This window comes from Zootoca vivipara, chromosome 4, assembly GCF_963506605.1.
Source record: "Zootoca vivipara chromosome 4, rZooViv1.1, whole genome shotgun sequence".
NCBI lineage: Eukaryota > Metazoa > Chordata > Lepidosauria > Squamata > Lacertidae > Zootoca > Zootoca vivipara.
In genome coordinates this window covers 52,259,026-52,280,409 of record NC_083279.1, presented here as the reverse complement: position 1 = coordinate 52,280,409, position 21,384 = coordinate 52,259,026, and the positions used below count along the sequence as shown (strand labels likewise).

Genomic DNA, 21,384 nt, shown 5'->3' with positions numbered 1-21,384 from the left:
GGATTTTTTCTCAAACTGGTTAGTCCAAGTGGAATCACCAACTCGAGTCAGGTCACCTATGTGGTCATTTTGTGAAAGACAGAGTGGTGAAAGGTATGACAAAGATTACTTTTTATTGGAGCGCAGTTGGGAAATGAAACCAGTATGGCTATGCTGTATTACGGAGAGCCCAGGACAAGAGCTATGTAACATATGTGTAAGAGCAATTTAATACGAAAGCATCCTTTAGCTATAAGAGTTTATGAGTCAACAGCACCTTCCGTCAGTAACCCCTAGAGGGCAAACTGAGACAAAACAACAACAACAAAGCACACCCTCTTTAAAGAGAGACAGAGAAAAGGAATTACTTCACTCCTGGGTTACTTCCACTTTTGCCTCCCCTGGCACCTTATCCTCTTGGTCTCTCTCTCCAGGGGCTCAGTCTCCTTGCCTGCCTACTCTCTAGCTTTCTGGGGCTCTCAGCTGCCTTTCTTGCTTAGGTGGCTTAGAAAGACTACCGTAGTTTTAGTTTTTAGAGGAGGAAAACAAGATTATTATTATTATTTGCTTTCTTGAATTGTCCTAGGCACAGCAGCCAACTCCTAGAGGCCTAGGTGCCTTTGCCCCCCATTAAATATTTGAGGAAGCTTCTTTTGCAAAGGGGGAAAGCTCCAATTTTTTAAGGATCAGCTCAAAGTTGTGCAGCTTTTTTGCAAATGGGAAAAGCCCCGTTCTTTTGGGGGGGGGGGTCAGCTCAGAGTTGTGCATCTTTTTTGCAAAGGGGGAAAGCTCCATTTTTAAGGATCAGCTCAAAGTTGCTGAGTTTCCTTGCAAAGGGAAAAAATCCTGTTTTATGGGGTTCAACTCACAGTTCTGCAGCTTCTCTAGGAAAGGAAAGGGACCCATTTCTACAGTTTCCAGACAGATAATCTAATCAGCCACTCACAGGTCTCCCTCTGCAGACAACAATTGAGGCCTAGGCAAGGGGCCGGGAAGGGAGCTGCCTCCCCAATCTCTTGCAATCAGTTGCTGAGCGGGTTCCTTTCAACGCTCTCTTTTCCTCTTGTTAGCCTTTAGCTCTTTCTTAAAAAAAAAAAAGCACGATCTGCTTTTAGCCCCTGGGCAATTCAGCTCCAGGGACCACGCATTTGCTTCATAAGACGCACAGACATTTCCTCTTACTTTTTAGGAGGGAAAAAGTGCATCTTATGGAACGAAAAATACGGTATCTCTCGTGCCCCTGCATTCTCCATCTGCTCCTTCCCTCTGAGAAGCAAAACAGAATGTATTCAAATTGCCTTTCACATGCAGACACATTTTAGCTGCCCCTTCCACTCTCTTCTTGCTGCAGCTGCAGTCAGGGTGGGCTCAGGGATAGGTCATTCTCTTACACAGCCTGAAATAGGTTGGGTGGTGAGGATGCCACAGCTCACTACAAACATAACTGGATAACTTCTCATTTTATTTATTATACATTATCCTCTTTCAGCATGATGAGCTGAGACCAGTCAGTTATCCTTTTCTGGATAAAGTATTATTAAAACTATTAACTTGTTATCCAAAAGATTTACACAATCAAATCACAACACTAAGAGAAATCATGTAAAGGGTACCATAAATTATTATTTCCACTTTTCAACTAAAATAGTTACCAAACTGGTTTTCCAACTATTGCTTACACAATAATTGACTCAGTGATAGTTACCGGTATTTCTATAATATATCTGTGTGGGTTGTGAGTGTGCATGTGGGTGAGCAAACTGGAACATTGTTACTGGTGACAGAAGCAGAAAATATACCCTATAGTAAACAAAAGAATGCACATGAGTACCTGAAAAACTCAAGTGTCCGTACAAGTCAAGCAATTGGAATTCAAGGTGAACAAGTGCAAAATGATGCACACTGGCGCAATATATATATATCAAAATATCAGACATGCACTCATGGGGTATGAATTGATGGTGGTTGAGCGACTCCCCTATGAAGAAAGGTGGCAGCATTTGGGATTTTTCAATTTGGGGAAAAGGCAAGTAAGAGGTGACATGAAATTACAAACTGCATGGAGAAAGTGGATAGCTTAAAAAAAACCCTCCCCAAGAATTCATGGACATCCAATGAAGTTGAACACTGTAATATTCAGGACGGATAAAAAAGTACTTCTTCATGCAGTACATAGTTAAAATATGGAACTCGCTTCCACAGGAGGCAGGGATAGCCACCAACCTAGTAAAGGTAAAGGTACCCCTGACCATTAGGTCCAGTCGCGGACGACTCTGGGGTTGCAGCGCTCATCTCACTTTACTGGCTGAGGGAGCCAGCGTACAGCTTCCGGGTCATGTGGCCAGCATGACTAAGCCACTTCTGGCAAAACAGAGCAGCGCACAGAAACGCCGTTTAGCTTCCCGCCGGAGTGGTACCTATTTATCCACTTGCACTTTCTGCTAGGTTGGCAGGAGCTGGGACCGAGCAATGGGAGCTCACCCCGTCGCGGGGATTCGAACCACCGACCTTCTGATCGGCAAGCCCTAGGCTCAGTGGTTTAGACCACAGCGCCACCCACGTCCTTCCACAGGAGGCAGGGATAGCCACCAACCTAGATGGCCTTAAAAGAGGGTTAGACAAGTTCATGGAGGAGGAGAGGACTAGTGAAGGCCATGACAGCTATGCTCTGCCTCCAGAGTTGGAGAAGTAATGTTTCTGAATAGCCATGGCTGGAAACCACAAGAGGGGAAAGTGCTCTTATGCTCGAATCCTGCTTGCAGGCTTCCCACAGGCATCTGGTTGGCCATCGAGAGGAAAGGAATAGATGGGCTGTTGGCCTGATCCAGCAGGCTCTTCTCATGTTCTCACCATTAACAGTGAATGAGAATGATAGACTTTATAATAATGAATGACAATAAAAAGGATTCTAACATCCCAAATAGATGAAACCTATTATTATTATCTCTTTGAGATGTTAAGATTGATTCAAATTTTTCACCCCAAAAATGCAAAAATATTTGGAGACAGCAAAGAAATAGCACTCAGGTTTTTGCTGACAGCAGAGACCAAGCACAGACTTACCGTATATCACCAAGATGTACAGAGGTTGCACAGCAACAGCACTCAGTTAACCTTCTTATAAAAGCACCAAGTGATTTCTATTTTAGCAACAATAACCTCTGGCATCAGTTTAAACTCACCAGTGCATGAAAAGAAGACACTGAAAAGATTCCAAGACGGCCCATTGCATCTTTAGTTGGGCGACTTGCAAACGCGAGCAACGTTTTTGGATTTGGCAGTTCCCCGCCCTGGAGGCTAGCTAAGTAGCAACGATACCGAAAGAGATCCATTTGGAACTGTTCCAGGTTTTGTTCCCAAACAAAGATCTAGAAGAAGATCACAGAGGTAAATAAACATTAGCGTCCATATGATACCATATAATAACACACAAGATACCAGATTTTATAAAAATTGTCTTTCACTGTCCAAATTTATTATATTTATAAGGGGGATTTAGATCTAAGCTGGAGCAAAGTAAATATCTTTATTTTCAAAGAGGGAGACATCCGAATACAACTATTACTTTGATACGATGCTAAGAACATTAAAATTCTGGTTTTAATTTCCTTTTTATTGCAGCTGGATTCTCCTCTCACCGAGAGAGTGTTTTTATGGAACACAATAGAGGTATGAAGACACCAGAACTACAGCAAAAAATAATAATCCCTAGGCTGTCAGCAGCAGCAGCTTAAAAAGCAATGAAGTTTGTCATTGTACTAAAGAAAATGAATAAAGCACACTGGGGAATACATTAACATCTGTCAGATGCAGTGCAGAATACCACCATCAGCCTCTGCCATGCAGATTGCTAGTAGGGAACACTTTGAAAAGGATAGAAATCTCCATAATACTGCAGTTTTTCTTTGGTTAACATTCTAGTTACATTTAGAGGCCTGGTTTAAAGAGCTGCTGCAGCTCAGCAAAGGGGGCTCCATATGTTCCTTTCCATGATTAACACTGCAATCGTAAGTACACGTACTCAGAAGTAAGGCTTGGTGAACTCAATGAGCTCCCTAGTAAATATCACACCATGAGAAGCCACAAGCAGGACATGACTGCAATAGCATTTTCCCACTTGTGTTCCTTAGCAACTAAGTTTCAGAGGCATAGGGCCTCTGAAGCAGGAGAAGATACATAGCCATTGTGATTAGTAGTCATTGATATCCTCCAAGAATTTGTTTAATCTGCTTTTAGACAAGGATGTGGCTCAGTGGCAGAGCATCTGCTGTACATGCAGAAAGGTACCAGTTTTAATTGCTGGCATCCCCAGGTAGGGTGGGGAGAGCTCCCTGTCTGAAACCTGGAGAGCTGCTGCCGGTCTGTGTAGACATCACTTGGGAAGACAGGCGAACTAATGCCAGTGTACTGGAAGAAGCAAAGATCACCAGTGTCAAAGCAATGATTCTTCAACATCAACTTCGTTGGTCTGGTCATGTTGTGCGGATGCCCGATGATCGTCTTCCAAAGCAACTACTCTATTCGGAACTTTAAAATGGAAAGCGTAATGCTGGTGGTCAACACAAGAGGGTTAAAGACTCCCTCAAGGCAAATATTTTAAAAATTTAGTATAAGCACAGACAACTAGGAAACACTGGCCTGCAAGTGCTCCAATTGGAGAACAGCTTATGCCAAAGGTGCCATGGGATTTGAATACGCTTGAACTCAGGACGAAAGGGAAACGTGCTAAGAGGAAGGCACGCTTGGTAAACCCTCACCATTATCAACTCCTTCCCAGAAACCTATGTCCCCACTGTGGAAGGACATGTGGATCCAGAATTGGCCTCCACAGTCACTTATGGACTCACTGTTAAGACCATGTTCAGCTACGAGTGATCGCCAAAGACGAAGAAGAAGACCAACCATGGGTTTGACTCAGTCAATGCAGGTTCCTATGTTCCCTTGCTTACAGGCCACTGTAATCGTAAGACTGTAATCTGCCATCAGAGTAAATTTTCTTTTGGTCAAGTCTGCTGAATGTTGCCAAATTCAAATTGGAAGTATAAGGTACAGAAGATGACCAGAGGCAATGCTCCACGGGGGAAGAAATATATGAAGCTTCTGAAGCACCATCAGAAATGCCCATGCAAGCAACACAGTTGAAAAAGAAAAGAAAGCAGAAAGTCCAATGGATCCTCAGTTTTACACCAGCTACTTAAGATCATCACAGTCGCTCTGTACTACCATGTTGTTTATTCTGGTGTTATGTTGTTTTTAGGATTTATAAAATTCAAAATATTTAATAAAAACAATTTTATTTAAAGAAGGACAATAACTGTAGCAGACACTTGTGGACACCTGAATTTTATTTTATAGCCATATATTTAATGCATGCAAGTGAGGTTACCTGATCAAGAATTGTCTTCTTCTTCTTGGAGTCTCTGACAGAAGACAAACTGAGGAAATGCATTTCCCCCATTTTCTTCATCTTCTCGTCCATATCAATCTTCTGCTCCAGTTTTTTAATCTCTGTTTTCAACAGCTTGACAGTGTCTTCTTTGTGGTGCTGTCGGGCCACTGCAGTCGCGCAAGCAGAATGAACTGCTGTAATCCAGTTCTCCAGTTCCGTTTGACTAGAAGTCTAAAAAACAGAGAAACAGAATCCTATTGGTTAAAACACGCTGGGTTTGAAATTATTCCACTTCTATTCATCCCACTTATGAGACATGTGATTAAGAGGCATTCTACTCTTAATTTGCCCTTTTGAAATCAGCAATAGAATCAAAATCTTCACCAGTGCTTTATAGCTGCAGAAGGTTCCCTAGCAATGGCTCAGGAATTACCTTTTTATCCCATCGCAAATGCTACAATATTTGGCTCATCATTGAGCACAATGATTTAGACCTTGAGGTAACCAGAAAGCATGCCTGTATATTTTATAGCATAATAATTACACAGCTAGTCTGCTACAATTCATAAAATAATTAATGAACATGGTGCCCACTGATATCGTAAGCATAATCAAAACTATAGTGCTTTGTTGCTGAGAAAGCTTATAATCATTAATTATTATAGCCTCACAATACCTCTGTGAGACTACCAATGCTTTACAGCTGAAGAGGGAAACTTGTAATGAACAGAGCAGCCCACATCAAAGAGGAAACAACTAGATTTTGAGCCACAAGGCAAAATACTCTCGCTCACCAAGCAATGCTACCAAGCTGGATAGGAACAACAGCTCTTTTAGCTGTGGAAATCAGACAGAACAATCCTGATTCAAAATGTACAGAAACCTGGGAGTGAAGTTAATATTATAATGGATTTCCACCTCAAAGAAATCAATCTTTGGTTTTGACTGGGTGGTCACACAAAGGGAACATTATTATTATTACGGTATGTTAAGTTGCAATGGGGAGGGGGGAAGTGTAGGAGGCCAGACCAACTCAGCAAGTCTGGAAATGAGAAGGCCACTCTCCTCCCAAAGAAAAGGTGAAAGCCTACAAAGAAACTGCACACACCTGAAATACGAGCATGCAGTTTTAAGATGCAGTAAGCATCTGGCAACACCAAGGGACTTTCAAATTTAATGGCTCTGTGTAGGCCTCATCACAGCTGCCTGGCTGAGGAGGGAATTAGTAGCAGGCGTGTGGCATGTTTGGATGCCAAAATGCAAGAATAGGATTACAATGAAAAATATCCTTTGGCAGGACTGAAAGACCATTATTAATGCTGATGCTGTGTTGTCATCATCGTTTTGAATTCAGTTACATCAGCAGTTTCTACCGAATGCAGAGAGTGGTAAATGAGCTAAAAAACCGTCAAGAACTTGTATACAGAAAATTCTAAGCAGCAATTCCCAGTATTTATTCTGTTTGCAAGTTACTCTACATGCACATGAATTATGTGGGCTAGGCTATATTATTGCTAGCTCAAATGATGCACATGCTTTCGCAGTTCTCTGCATAACACATCAAGCTTTTAGGCTACAGTAACTTGCCAATTATTTCCATAATTATGTCCAATTGTTCTTCCTCCCCTCTCATCCATCTCGTGTTTCAGCCTCAAAATCCTTTAGATTCAGAAGGGCTCCAACACACTGCAAACAAATAGCTTTACAATTCAAAAGAAAAGAACCCACTAATTCATTCTTTTTTTAAGTTCATTTTGTGCTCTTTCCCATGCGGGGTTACTGGAAAACCTAAGCTGATGCCTCAGCATGTAACTTGCAATAAATAAGGCTCTATGTTGCCATAAAAGCCATGCACTCCATGCGACCTTTCTGCCCCTTCCACATTTGTTTTCTGAGAATCGAGGTTTCCCAAACAAAATGCATCTGTACAATTTTGCAGCAGTCTAAGTATGTAGATACAATTGGGGAGGGTCTTCATGGTCTATTACACTAATGCTGTTTCCATATGTTCTTGTACTACCCCCCCCCCCGGCAGCCCTACCAAGTGAGCCACTCCAGTTTGGAAAATGCACTTCATGCATGAAGGAATAACCCCCCCCTTTTAATGTAAATTATGGTACTACCATTCACTGCATATAGGAAAATAAACATAAGGCAGACAGATTAATTTTAAAAAGACAGACAGAAGGCAAAAGCATAACTCTGAGGCTTTGTAGCCCCCCATGCCTTTAGAGATTAGGACTTTTTTGCCAATGTCCAGGATCTAAGTGTCAATAAAGAACAATGGTGGAGAAACTATAGATGTACCAGTGGTCTGGCTCTGTATAAGGCTGCTTCCTATGTTCCTAGTTTGTACTGAGAAGCACAGTGTTCTATACTGATCTGCAACATAAAGAATTATTGGTCTGTGAAGTGTATTTCCCCCAGATCTACTCAACCCTAAATATATTAACTGCACGTTTTACACATCTCCCTTTAGATCCTAGATATTATTTCCTTGTGGCAGAAGACGGTGCCCCAAATATGTCACAACATAGTGACTGCTCTACATAACACAGTCTGGCCTCCCTAAGAAACTGGAAGCAGATCTTTATCCACTCTAAGCTGAAGAAAGTCACAAAGCCATTTGGTTGCATCTTGACACCGAAGTGTATTGGAACCTGCCACAAAAGCAAAGACTACCCGCTGATAAAATAATTAGGCCACTAAATAATCAGGTGTGAAGGTGCCATCTTTCAGCTGCTGGGACACCATTTGGGTCTTTGCCTGAAGGAAGTGCAAAGAAAGAAAACAATTATGTAATGAACCAAGGACAGAACAAACCTGAAACAGAAAAGCATCTCCAAGGGAATTGCTGAGGCAGAAAACATAGTCTTTCTTTGGGTGCTCAGGCACTGCTTGCACTATGCTGTTTTCCACCCAGACAGCATGTTTTGGGATGCTGTTGTGGTCTATTCCAGATCTGCCATCACTTTCGTAGAAGAATAATGTGCATCCTTAAGAAAAACAGCAAAGTATTAGGAAACTGCACACCTGAACAAGATAACACTGCAACCCTGTATCGAGCTTAGCATCGAGTTTCGTGTTTACAAGCTATACAATGTCAGTATTTAAAAAAAAATATCAAAAATCTTAACACATATGGAACCTGCAACAGTGTGGAGTACTGCTTTGAACCATGCACACCTTCCTTCATAATACCCCATTCCATTTCACCTGGGTTCCTATCCCCATCTCCAAGAGTTAATCGGTATGCTGAGGCTGCTGAGCTCTCTCTAAGGGTTCCCCCTTCCTTTTTGTTATATATTTATGCAAACCTTGCGACTCTTGCTACAACCCATCGTGTGTTGGCCCAATTAGCAAACCGCCCTCTCAGCTTGAACAACAGAAACAGGGGAAATGACGATGATTCCAGAAAAATAATGCTTTAGTAGGATACAACATTGCATAGGCAATTTATAATCTGTGACCCTTTGTGACTGTTTTTCACACATATCATGGGTTTCCCTATGTGTTTCTTTCTCAAGAGCGCTCAGACAGTTGAAATTCCTTAATCACAGTACTCCTTTGTACAGCATGCTCCAGAAATTAGTATGTTTTATAGACATGTTTTTAAATGCTGAATATATTTGTGTCAACTAATTGCTAAAAAGTTGTGGTCGTTCAAACCTGATATTGTTCTTCAGGTATGCATTTTTGCCTTAGCACTGGTTTGAAATTTAAAATAAACGAATTTTTAAAAAATCTCTCTGGCCAGGACTCTTCGGATCTTTAACAAAAGTAACATTACAACTAGCCTAGACAATAATAAAGCTACAACATATATTATCCTTAAACACACCCCTGCCAGTACTTCCTGAGATCTAGACTGGTTCATGTGCAACCCTTCAACCTTCAAAGTACTTTTGCGTGACTCAAAAGCAATTCTGAGACTGGAGGAACCAAAGGTTTTATTTTCAACGTGACATTTCTAGTCTTGATCTACAAGCAGCTCCACGACACAGAAGCAAACATGCTACTGCTGTAATGTATGAAGCCGTCCTAAGGAGATGGAGTTATGGAAAGGAACTTCCTATTTGTCCTAGCATGGTTTCAAAATTTCATATGGTCGAATTTATATTGTCCCTACAATGCCTATGGCAATATGAGTATAGCCTCAATCAATCTATATAATGGTTGATGCAGGTTAATTCTTCTGTGGGTCCATGGTGGACTGGCATTATAAACTCAGCTCCTCCCAGGGGACTATGGGGGTTAAAGGCAGGTCAAATTGCAAATAAATTTGTGAAAGTAACAGGCCAATATTAAGTGAAAGTAAAACCATTTGTTAAGGAGAAACAGACCTGAAACTGATTGGCTTTAATGATTTAAAAGGGTAAAATAAAACTGATGCCAGTTTCAATGTTTTATGGAGGTGAATAAACAGTCAGCATGTAAATAATTTTTAATGAGTCCTTAAAGGCTGACAAATTTATTTTGAATTTTCTGGACTACAACCCACTTTTTCACATGCAGGAAATGATACGTTGAGTTGCACTTTTACATATGAACCCACATTCATGTTAGCCTTTACCCATAGGCACAATTTAACATATTGGTTTTTATGCATCAACCTACAAAAACGGGGAAGTTAGCATGCAAATACATTGATGCATAAAAACTATGGCCTGAAAAATATTTCTTGCATCGGTTGTACATGTTTTACACAATTAGATATGTAAAAGTAAATATATTCTATTTGGGTGGAGGGGATGCTACTAATTGATGAAGTCCAAACTTTTAAAATGAACTTTGAGAAATTTTCTGAAAAGATAAATCTGAGCTCATTTTATTAAAAGGCAGCAGAAAACAACCCATAAGGTTTCCATTCTATTAGAATGGTGATCAATGTGTTGTTATCAACACAGAAACTAATAGTTACTTAGAGTTAAGGTAGAATTGTAAAACTTTGAAGGATAGAATTGAGGTTGCAATCCTGCACCTACTAATCTGCACCACTGAAAATGATGATGATGATGATGATGATGATGATTTATACTCTGCCCATCTGGTTGGGTTTCCCCAGCCTCTCTGGGCAGTTTACAACATGTCTAAAAACATAATAAAAACTGAAAGCATTCATGCTTTATCATGTAAATAATAATAAACATCAGTCTGGCAAAATTCTCATTTTGTTTGGTTTTAAAATTCTACATAGATTTTCTGCTGTCAAGTAATCTGCCGTTAACATGTTAACCCAAGATTTACAGATGTAAAATATTTTCAGCAAAAAGTACTTTTCAGCAAGACACAGCAGATGTTAACTTCAAAGCCTAAATACAAACATGATTAGAACGTTATTAAGCCTTGGTAATCCAAGAAACAACAATCAGCGTAAGTCACACTTTAAAGTAACACCTCTTTTATGTTCCTCCTTCCCCCTTTCTTTCCTTCCAGATGGCTCTTTGTTTATTTGCACCACACCATCACACTCTCCCATCATGCTGCCTGGACTGGGATGATTATGGCCTCTTCCTTTGCTCATTCAGCCATGCTAAGTGTCTGATCTATTTCCCTGACCTCAGTTGTAATGTTACATGCATTCAGCTTCTACAAACTGCTGCTCCAGGCAATGCTCATTACCAAAAGGAATAATAGTGGGATCACAAGGCCCACCTTTTTTTCCTTGGACTCAGCAAGTAACCTTCCCATCTTGTGTGACCTTTCTGAACAATATAAAACAGAACTTGGTTGCAATGTGACTTCCCCCTTTTGATCTGCTTTGTTCAGGGTTCGCTTTTTGTTTTACTTTGGTCTCAATTCTTAAGTAGATAGAACTAGAAAATGTATTTTAATTTGGAAGGAATCGTCCCAAACAGATCAAGGAAACCTATTTAGGTAACAGCTTGTCCTCAGCTTTCTCAGCCTGCTTAAGGGACCAGATGAGACTTTTCAGAACTGTGGTTCTCACACTCCTATTTCCAATCCCTAATATTTTCAAATACATGTTCCATCTTAAGCGGAGAAGCAGAGGCAAAACCGCAAGAAGAATACCTACATTTCATATGAGCAGATTCAAAACCATCTTACCAAGGCTACACTTGCCAGACACACTGACCCTGTATGAAGAGCCAAATGGCCATGGATGAAGAACCAAAGCATTGACTTTAAAGGACTGTCATCACAGATTGGTTTCTAACATTCGCTTTCATCTACAGATCAAATGAAGAATTCTGGTGGGTTTGAAATTATGCTTATAGCAAAAGCAGGGGAAATAAATAGCCAGCAGAAATAAATACATGCTTAGAGAAGCTTCATGTTATATCTTGCCAGTTCCCATTACAGTGGTACCTCGGGTTACAAACGCTTCAGCTAACACAGAAATAGTACCTCAGGTTAAGAACTTTGCTTCAGGATGAGAACAGAAATCGTACTCCGGCGGTGCGGCGGCAGCAGGAGGCCCCATTAGCTAAAGTGGTGCTTCAGGTTAAGAACAGTTTCAGGTTAAGAACGGACCTCCGGAAAGAATTAAGTTATTAACCAGAGGTACCACTGTATCTTTTACTGTCTGTCTACCTATACTATCCCCTGTACAAATAGCTCTTCGCAAGAAGGGAGCATTGGCATGTGTGACAGACATATTTTGGATCTTGGTTTTTTGCATGTCATTATCTGTATCTTCTCTTTACTCCATTGAACTCCAGGTAACATTTTAGCCCCAGAACTACTATTTTGTACATGTTTCCATAAGAGGAAGACCTAAGACCACTTCCTCAGCTTCCTGCCTAAAACTGAGATGCGAAACTGGACTTGTTTTAAAAAACTGTGTTACATAAAAAAGTAACACCTAGTTGTGCAACAAGCCTTTTGCAGAGTTTATTTTAATACAGTTCATCTTATACTGCACTTTCAAAATATTGTGACCCACCCAGTAAGTAAGGTGCTTAAGCAACACAAGATATTCACTGCCACCAAATAGTTTCTGTACTCTCTGATCTCTTAAGTAAATAAGGATGCATTCACAGTACCTTTTAAAGAAACCCAGTACTGCTTCCATTTCCTCCGTGCAGCTAACTCCACCTTCTTGTTCTTTTTGTGTACGAGAAAGTTCTTCACTGCAAGCGCTCCTGCTTTCCGTACCGTCCCCTGGCCTGCTGTAAGAAGGATGTCAGACTGTCCTGGGGAACTCAAAGTCCCACTGCTCTGCTCATCGCTCAGGGCAGATCCAGCTTCATCCAAGTTATCATTGGTGCTACTCATCTCCAACTCCCTCCGAAAGTTCTCATAGACTCCCTGACGAGCCCCATCTCCAGTAGAAGAACTGCCACTGTCGCTGCCAGCAAAGGCCCGGCTGGTCGTTGGAGAGTAGCTGGAATTTGTGGCATTGGAACGTCTAGAAAGGAGGTCCGTGTCAGTCGTTGCCCCCTCAATCCCACTGTCTGCAAATTCACTCCCTTCGCCTGCATTGACATCCTGTATTAACACAGTAAAGAAAAGCAAACATTGTGGAGAAATGATGTCTCAATATAAATATGGCATACTTTTTGAATAATTCTAGTACCATTCTTCTGCCTAAATATAAAAGAAGCTCCATTTCAAAATTAATGAAGTTATTCACTGCCCCCATGTAAAAAATACCTATTTAATTTATCTGACTGACCCATTGGTTGCTCTTTTAAAACTTAATTGTTAGTTAGTTATTTAACATAATTTATATACTGCTTAAATGCAAAAACCTCTAAGCAGTTACAAAGAGCAGAAAATGTACATTTAATCCTCAGTAAAAGTTTATAAAGAACCAAGTTGACCTAAAAATAATAATCAAAATATTAATTAAATCAGCAGTTTAAAAACATACATTAAAATTACATACATGCAAGTTTTATATATAAAGTGATTAAATATATTTATTGGAAACAATGCAGCATTTCTAACCCTTAATTATGGTGAGTGTGAGAGACTGAAGCATGTGCTTAAAATCTATTTTAATAAAAAAGTTAGTTGAAAAGATAATATATACTCACTGAGAATGAAAACGCAAAAAGCCAACTTTTTTTTAAGCTGGCCTTTTCTGAAAATAGGTTTTGCTGTTGTTTAAAATGGCATGATCCCCTGGCCCTCAGGCGTATCTTTGGCAGGTACAGGGGGTGCAATAAAAAGGAGGGGATAGGAAGACTCTATTGCATGGACTGAGTTCTGTTGATGTTCCTTTGGATCCAAGCCCAATACTGGATGATATCCACCAGGTTTTTAATTGCTATGTTAAATCGGAACAACTTAATTTGTGTGCCTATGGTATATCAGAACTGAGGCATAAAGTACCTAAGCATTGCTTAGGAACAGTCACCATTCCACTGCATGGGACTTTTTTCTATCATATGGAAAAGTCTGGAATAACAAACAGATAAAATAAAGTATTTGGGTTGCCATGTCAAAAAAAATTCTGCATCTTATTAATATTCAACAGCTGCAGAATATGATGTTCTTTTTTAAATGAACAAATGATTCCCCACCCCAGAAAAGTGAGAGGAGAAAAACAACCTCCAATGGAACGATGATTGCCCCTGAAAATTCAGAGGGGAAGTGCTAAATATAGATGTATTGAAATATGACAATTCATTTATATATATATATATATATATCTCTTCAGATTATCACTTTACTATTATTCCCCAAAGTAGATGCATGTTAAAAGCTGTCAAATTTCCATCTCTTCCTGGCTAGAGGGTAGTTTCAGAACGGCAAATTACATATTCTTAAAATATATGCAAAGTAGTTCATAGAACACTTTCATGGGATAGGAAGTGGGGAGAGAAAACAAGCATCCCAGCTAGCAGATCAAGGAGAATGTCTTACAAATCTGATTGGGTGCTCTGAGCAAAGCTAAGTGGTACAGCTGCTCCCTACACAGAGCTCCCTTTGAAATGGGACTGAACAATCGCACCACTTGGAGCAGAGGGCTTTCTGAATGCTGGAAAATTGTGAATGGTCGCTGGCTGATGGAGAGTCTGCTCAGCATACTTGCTTATGAATAGTAATTCACACATACTGCAATATACTTTTCACTTCTGCCCGCCCACAAAAATCAAACTTACGCTTATACATATGCTATAGTATGACATGAAAAGTATAGGGCACAACCCTTTCTCACAGAGAAGATGGAGTGGTGTCATCAGCGCAGCCCTTGGGTAAAGAACCTGTGAGTCCCACTCAGAAGAATGAGGAGAGCCCACAACTGAGCTTCTCCACTTCCCCAGTAAGTCCATCCGGACCACTGCAAAGAGGTACACAAGGCAGCAATCTGGTTTTGTGTGACTTCCTGACAGCCTATTAGATACCAAGTCTGAAATGCAAAGTCTTGCATCATCCTAATTTCTCTACTCCCGGTATTCAGTCTATATTCAGCAATCTGAAGACTGAGGGCTTTGTTCTGTTCTTTATCATTCACTGAACTGTGGCAATTCCCATCATCATAAAATAATTTCCTAGTTCACTGGAACACACTTAGAGAGGAGATTTTAGAGAGACCCATTGGAACATGGTCTATATACTTGCCTATCTATCTATCTATCTATCTATCTAATTTAGCCACAGCAAAGGAGTGTGGGAGTTAAATAGGGTGGGTGGGAAGAGAGATTCCAAGAGGCTGCTTTTGGGATGACTGGCTACCAAAACATAGCAAGCCTCATTTCACTACTGTGCAATTGTCAGTATTAGACTGACACAGCCCCTGTGGTTAATCTAAACCAAGCTGTCAAAAAGGATAAAAATAAGAGTCTCTCTGAGGAGGATTAAATGCTTCTTGTGCTTGGTTATTAGAAAAAGTGGGTCATCCTTATATGTAATTAATTTCTAATTCCATCATTATGAAATGGTTACTCGGTATTTTAAACACCGTTTCTAAGTAAAGGTTACTGAAATATCCATATTTTTGTTTAGTGTCTCTATTTTGTTTAGATGTCTACTTTAATAATAATTGTTTTATTCAACTACAATTAGTACAACTCAATAATATCTGAGTTCATTTTAAATAAGAACTATTGAAGCAGTATATTAACCAGAGCTATTAAGAGATATTTTAAACTGTTACATACGAATAGAATGGATTTGATAGTTCAAAATTATTCCCCGATCTCTCCAGGATTTGAGAATTACAGCCCTGCAATACTGCTTCCAGCCACCAACCACACAATCCAAAAAGTGCAGAGCATCCTACAATATTGTCCAGGACATAATCACTAAAGGCACCGATAAATAACACCACATTGTGGTCATACCGGACAATAAAATAGGTATATAATGTAAGATGGTGGTGATTATTTGCTGCAGTAAATGGGATAACCTCTCTTTCAAATGTGGAATTTTATTTTGAAATAAACTTTAAAAGATACATGAAACAACAAGGAAGAACACCACACAACAACTTCAGAAGTCACTAATTGTGTGGGGTGGGGGGACTCGCTGAATACTGTTCCTTAGTAATACATGGTTACGTATTTGGGGCAATTAGAAGCCTAAGGAGAAGTTCCTAAACTATGGAGTAAATTAGCAGAAGCTTGAAGGCCTTCTGCACAGGAAATAAATGGAAACCGTTTGTTTGTTTGTTTGTTTGTTTGTTTGTTTGTTTGTTTGCCATCTTTCATCTGAGGATCACAGCACAGGGTGGTTCTGCAATAAGCTTGCAAAAAGTTTTATGTCCCGAAAGTCAATTCTGGAGACAAAACAGTATTTTTGGATTGAACACAATGAGGCTGCTTCAAAATTGAGCTCAGCGCTCTAAAAATTTATATCTGTGTTCACCTTATGCCACTCTGTAACGTATTAAACTGTTTATATTTTACATAAACACTAAGAAACCAATGACATTTCCTACAGGTACTTTAAAATGTTGTGATTAACACATTTCTCGCTTTCAGTTAAAAGCAGATCATTTGAAAGTCACATAAAAATTATCCCTTGACAAAAATATTTCACAACTAATCAGTTTCACAGTGAGCGAGTGAGTCAGACATTAAACAGGTGGGCTTTGATTAAGTCATCATTTTGGGCACATAAGACACTTGGCACGTGTTCAGATTTGCAAAATGCTTGCTCATTCACACATCAGAAAATACACGTCAGGTGTATTCTCATGGTTCCATAGTGACTACTAGCCCATGGGGTCACGAAGAGTCAGACACGACTAAACGACTAAACAACAACACTAGCCCAAAACCTTTGGCTGAAATTCTAAGTAAATTTAGTTTTGTTTCACATACTATATTACTGAAATGCACATGGACTGCAAAATTGCTGCAGTCAGCTTTTCAGAAGCAGTAAGCCCTCAAAGTGATTCTGGAACTCCTGGATAAGGTGTAGCAAAGGAGGTATAATAGATTAGAATCAATGGAAGTGAGGGAGATACAAAGAGGTTGTAGACAATACAATGGTGTGTAATAAGTATCAATAGAAGATAGTTATAAGACAATTAAAAAGGAAGATATAGATAGAGGGTAAAAGGATAAGATATAAAAGAGAAATAAGGTAATATTAAAATAAAAATTAGAGTTTATATAAGATTTAGAGTTTACTAAGGATGATTTGTAAAGAAACGCAGAAGGAGGTGGAATGAGGAAGTCAGTAGATTATAAACAAGTTATAAGTTAGAATTTTTGTTTTTGTGTTTTTAGTATTTTTGTATTTTGTATTTTTTGTGTTTTGTAATTTCAGTGTTTTGTATTATTGTATGTTTTTGTTGTTTGTTAAAAAATCTTTAATAAATACATTTTTTTAAAAAAAAAAAAGGTGTAGCAAAGGAGAGCCCTGTACAGACATCCTCTTTTTATGGTGCAGTAGACTAAGGATAGGGACCCAGGTGGCGCTGTGGGTTAAATCACAGAGTCTAGGGCTTGCTGATCAGAAGGTCGGCGGTTTGAATCCCTGCAATGGAGTGAGCTCCTGTTGCTCGGTCCCAGCTCCTGCCCACCTAGCAGTTCGAAAGCACATCAAAGTGCAAGTAGATAAATAGGGCGGGAAGGTAAACGGCGTTTCCGTGCGCTGCTCTGGTTCGCCAAAAGCAGCTTTGTCATGCTGGCCACATGACCTGGAAGCTGTCTGCGGACAAACACCGGCTCCCTCAGCCTATAGAGCGAGATGAGCGCCGCAACCCCAGAGTCGGACATGACTGGACCTGATGGTCGGGGCGCCTTTACCTTTAGACTAAGGATAGGGAACCTGTGGCTCTCCAGATGTTATTGGCCTCCCAACTCCCATCAGCCCCAGCCAGCATGGCCAAAGGATAAGGATGACAGAAGGTGGAGTCCAACAACATCTGAAGGGCCATAGGTTCCCATTCCAGGTATGGGAAGCATGCCGTCTACTATTCTTTGCTTGTGAGCATCCCACCTGAAAACTCACATGGGGAGGAAACAAGTAGATACTGAATGGCTCTGACCCAAGGTGACTTGAATGAATCAGAAGCACATGAAGGATGATCAGAAATGCCTGTATGCTATCAATATGGAGTAATGGTGCTGTGAATTAATGGAGGTAGATTGAGGGGTGTTTTTTTTTCTGAAAAGGGTGTTTTTTGTTTCATTTGGTACTTCTGCAAAACTGCTGATACCTCCCCACTCTTGTGCACAAGGATGGTGATGTTCTAGGACTGCTCAAGTTAAAAACTGATGAGTATGTGATAGGCCACCTATTACAGATGATCTGCATTTCCTTTACAGCTCTGCGAATTCTACAGAACTGAATGTACTACAGTACAGAGGAAGGAGAGCTGATACTCTGGAAGGCAGGAAAGGTCAAAAAAGCACACGATGAGTCAGCCTTTTAAGCATGCAACACTTTAAAAAAATAATACCAATAAGCATTTATATAGCTTCAAGTGTTCAAAATACCTCACCTACCTCTCAGCAGATCTTAAAAGAGGCCCATAAGACAAATTTTTACTATCCTCCAACCTATGCATTATTATTTGCCCATATTGCGGGAACTGGGTGTTTGGAGGAGAGTAGGGCGCTGAGCCTAACAGAACACTCACTTGCTAAGGCCATCTAGTAAGTTTAATGCATCTGGTGAGATTTGAATTTAAACTTGTTGGCTCATAACACACACTCTCAGCCACTCCATTAGACCATGCAGAAGAAGAAGAAAAGATTTAGGACTGGCAGGATGTGTGCTATATACTGTATTGCTATGAAAACAGAAACTCTCTTTGCTGGAAACAAACGCCAAAGCTGATCCTGGGAGGATAGTACTTTAACTTTTAAGAGCTATTTTGTGTGCAAAGCCTTCCAAAATATGAAATGTTACCAGGTATTTTACAACTTTCCTGGAAGTGGAGTTCAAAAATAAATCACCTCCACTCTACAAAAATACATCATTTCCACCTGCACCTGCGTGAAACTCCACAGGATCCATATGCTCATTGCATAACAGCTTCTCTTGCTTAGGTTGCCGGAGGGTAATCTCCAGCTTTTTCTCAAGCTGTTTCTCTAGAAGCAACAATTAAAAGGAGTGAAAGAGGGTTTAACCCTTTCCTCTCACAAATCGAGCATAGATTGTAATGCGTAGGTAATATAAAGAGGAGAACAGGTACAGGCAGTCTTCTTCCCCCCTCTAAATTATTGTTCTTACGAATCCAGAGAGAGCTGGTTAGGTTGAATGGATCTGTACTGAGTTTGTTACATGGAGGCATGATTAGGTGATTGCTTCAGGATAAGCCTCGCCTTCAACCCACAAGTATCTTTGTAGCATAGGAGGGAGCTTCTGCAATGTGAAGAGAATACGGGAGAATCTGTCTGTTTTCAGGTACTGGGTACCAGTAGTTCAAAAAATGGCAAATACTGTATTGGCCCGAATATAAGCTGCACCTTTAAAATTCAAGGGGGGGAGAGAGAGAAAAAAAGACAATATCCAAATATAAGCCACACCTTTAAAATTCAGGGGAGGGGAGAAAAAAGAAGACAATATCCAAATATAAGGCACCCCCTTAAAATTCCGCAAGCACTCACACCCATTCCATTTTACCGTACGTCTGTTTCAGCGGCAATACTGTAAAAGCCTATTTTTTTGTAAGATCGCGGATTTAAGCCGCATTTTAACTTTTCAAGGTCAGAATTTGGGAGCAAAGTGAGGCTAGTATTCAGGCCAATACATTATTCCAACACTTTCTCCCTTGTTTGATAGATTCTTAGCTATCTACTTCTCAACTATGGAAACAATTCCAACACTGAAGCACATAAACCCCTTCATGTTCTCTGTGAACAAGGCCACAAATTTATGCTTTCATCCATCATATAAAATGGAGGAATTTCAAAAGCTACAGCTGAGTTAATTTTTTTAAGCTGGTATATCACCTAAGGAAGTAAAATACTTCATACTTATGTTACATGCAAAAAATCCTCCAGGTTTTATAGTTATTTTTTATTAAGTGCATTCATTACACACCCTTCACCAGAAGGTCCCAGAGGAGGCCACACAATAATAAAACAAAACAGTATAACACAAGAATCATAACAAAAATCACATCACTACAACCCTTATAAAAATCACTATCAGTGGGATAAAACAACCAAAACACTCCCAAAAGATATGCCTTAGCATACGAGAACTGCACTATGTTAAAAGATAAAGACCAAATCTATTGATAAGCTTTTTGTGGGGGGAGGAAAGAAGAGAAATCTGTTAGCAAACAAACAAGAGAAGAGTAGGCCTCTTCAATTAGAGAGTCCGCAAATCAAGTCAACCAGGGAAGACACAAGGAACAAAGAACTCCTTGCCCAAGTTCACAAACTGCAGTGATCCCAAAACACAGAAAAGTCTGTGATATGTGGTCTGCAGTTCTGTTGAACTCAAAACCAGCCCCAAAATATTAAGCTACCAGTGTACAGTATCTTCAACAAGACTGTATGCATGTTTACTAAAAGAACTTGATAATAGTAGCCCAGTAGAATAAAAACCATCCACATTACTGCCAGTCTCCAATTTCCCCACAGTGTCTGCCGTAGACTCTCCCTGCAATGCTAAACCTCAATATGGCTTAGTTGCTTATTCTGCCTAGCTTTTTCTTCTGCAGAAGGAAGCAGAACCTCAGCCGTTTCCTAAACTACATAATTCAGTAGCAGAATCCAAAGATACAGAGGTAGGCTTCTTTCCTGTCAACCTACTGGGCCCCTCTCTACTATCCACTTCCCAGACCACTGGGAAGGATCCAATTCCACACTCTCCTCTTAATGCTCCTCCCCCTCTGACCAGCCCTACCAGAAGTCTCCATGGGGGTCACAACAGGAGGAAGGGTTCGAGCTGCCCATCTCAGGCAGTGCACTGTCTTTTGCAGGCCCTGGGCCAGGACCTCCTCTCATCCACCAATTCAGGCTCTTCCCATAGGTCCAGTAACCTAGAAAAAGTACCACTGAATATCCAGGTTTGTATTTCCCCTGCAACTGGAGGCAAAGAACAGGGACCAATTCCTTTCATCATCTTTTTGTGAACTCTGGATCCCTCCTTCATTATCTCCTCCTCATTCCAAATCTGCACAGCACTGTTTTATGGTAAACATGGGACAGCACTTGGCTGGTTGTACAGCAGCTTTTGATACCATCAACCATGGTATCTTTCTGGAGTGACTGACTGAACTAGGGTTGGGTGGCACAGTTTTGCGGTGGTTCCAGTCCCACTTGGATGGTCATTCCCAGAGGGTGTTGCTTGGGGAAAGCTTTTCAGCCCTGTGGAACCTTCTGCAGGGCTCAATCCTACCCCCCACATTGTTTAACATCTACATGAAACAACTGGGTGGGGTTATCTGGAGGTTTGGAGTACGTTGTCAGCAGTATGCTGATGATACTAAGCTCTAAATCTCCTTTACATCTGCAGGTGAGGCAGTGGAAGTGCTGGACTTGCCTCGGTAATGAGAGCCAACAAACTGAAACTCAATCCAGATGAGGCATTGTTAGTGGGTGGTTCCCTAGACCGGATAGGTGGGAGATCGCCTGCTCTTGATGGGGTTACACTTCCTCTGAAGGAGCAGATTCGTAGTTTGGGGGTACTCC

General features: G+C 40.5%; 1 protein-coding gene across 8 annotated transcripts in view; it reads right to left on the bottom strand.

Moving 5' to 3' along the window:
• Positions 1–21,384, bottom strand: part of TIAM1 (TIAM Rac1 associated GEF 1) — a 213,082-nt gene that overhangs the window by 62,839 nt on the left and 128,859 nt on the right. For all 8 annotated transcript variants that reach the window (XM_035116721.2, XM_035116728.2, XM_035116729.2 and 5 more), the window contains 4 exons: positions 12,376–12,820; positions 8,192–8,364; positions 5,366–5,599; positions 3,162–3,347 (listed from right to left, as the gene is read on the bottom strand). In XM_035116721.2, coding sequence (XP_034972612.1) covers positions 3,162–3,347; positions 5,366–5,599; positions 8,192–8,364; positions 12,376–12,820 — 1,038 coding nt within the window. The remainder of the gene's footprint in view (positions 1–3,161; positions 3,348–5,365; positions 5,600–8,191; positions 8,365–12,375; positions 12,821–21,384) is intronic.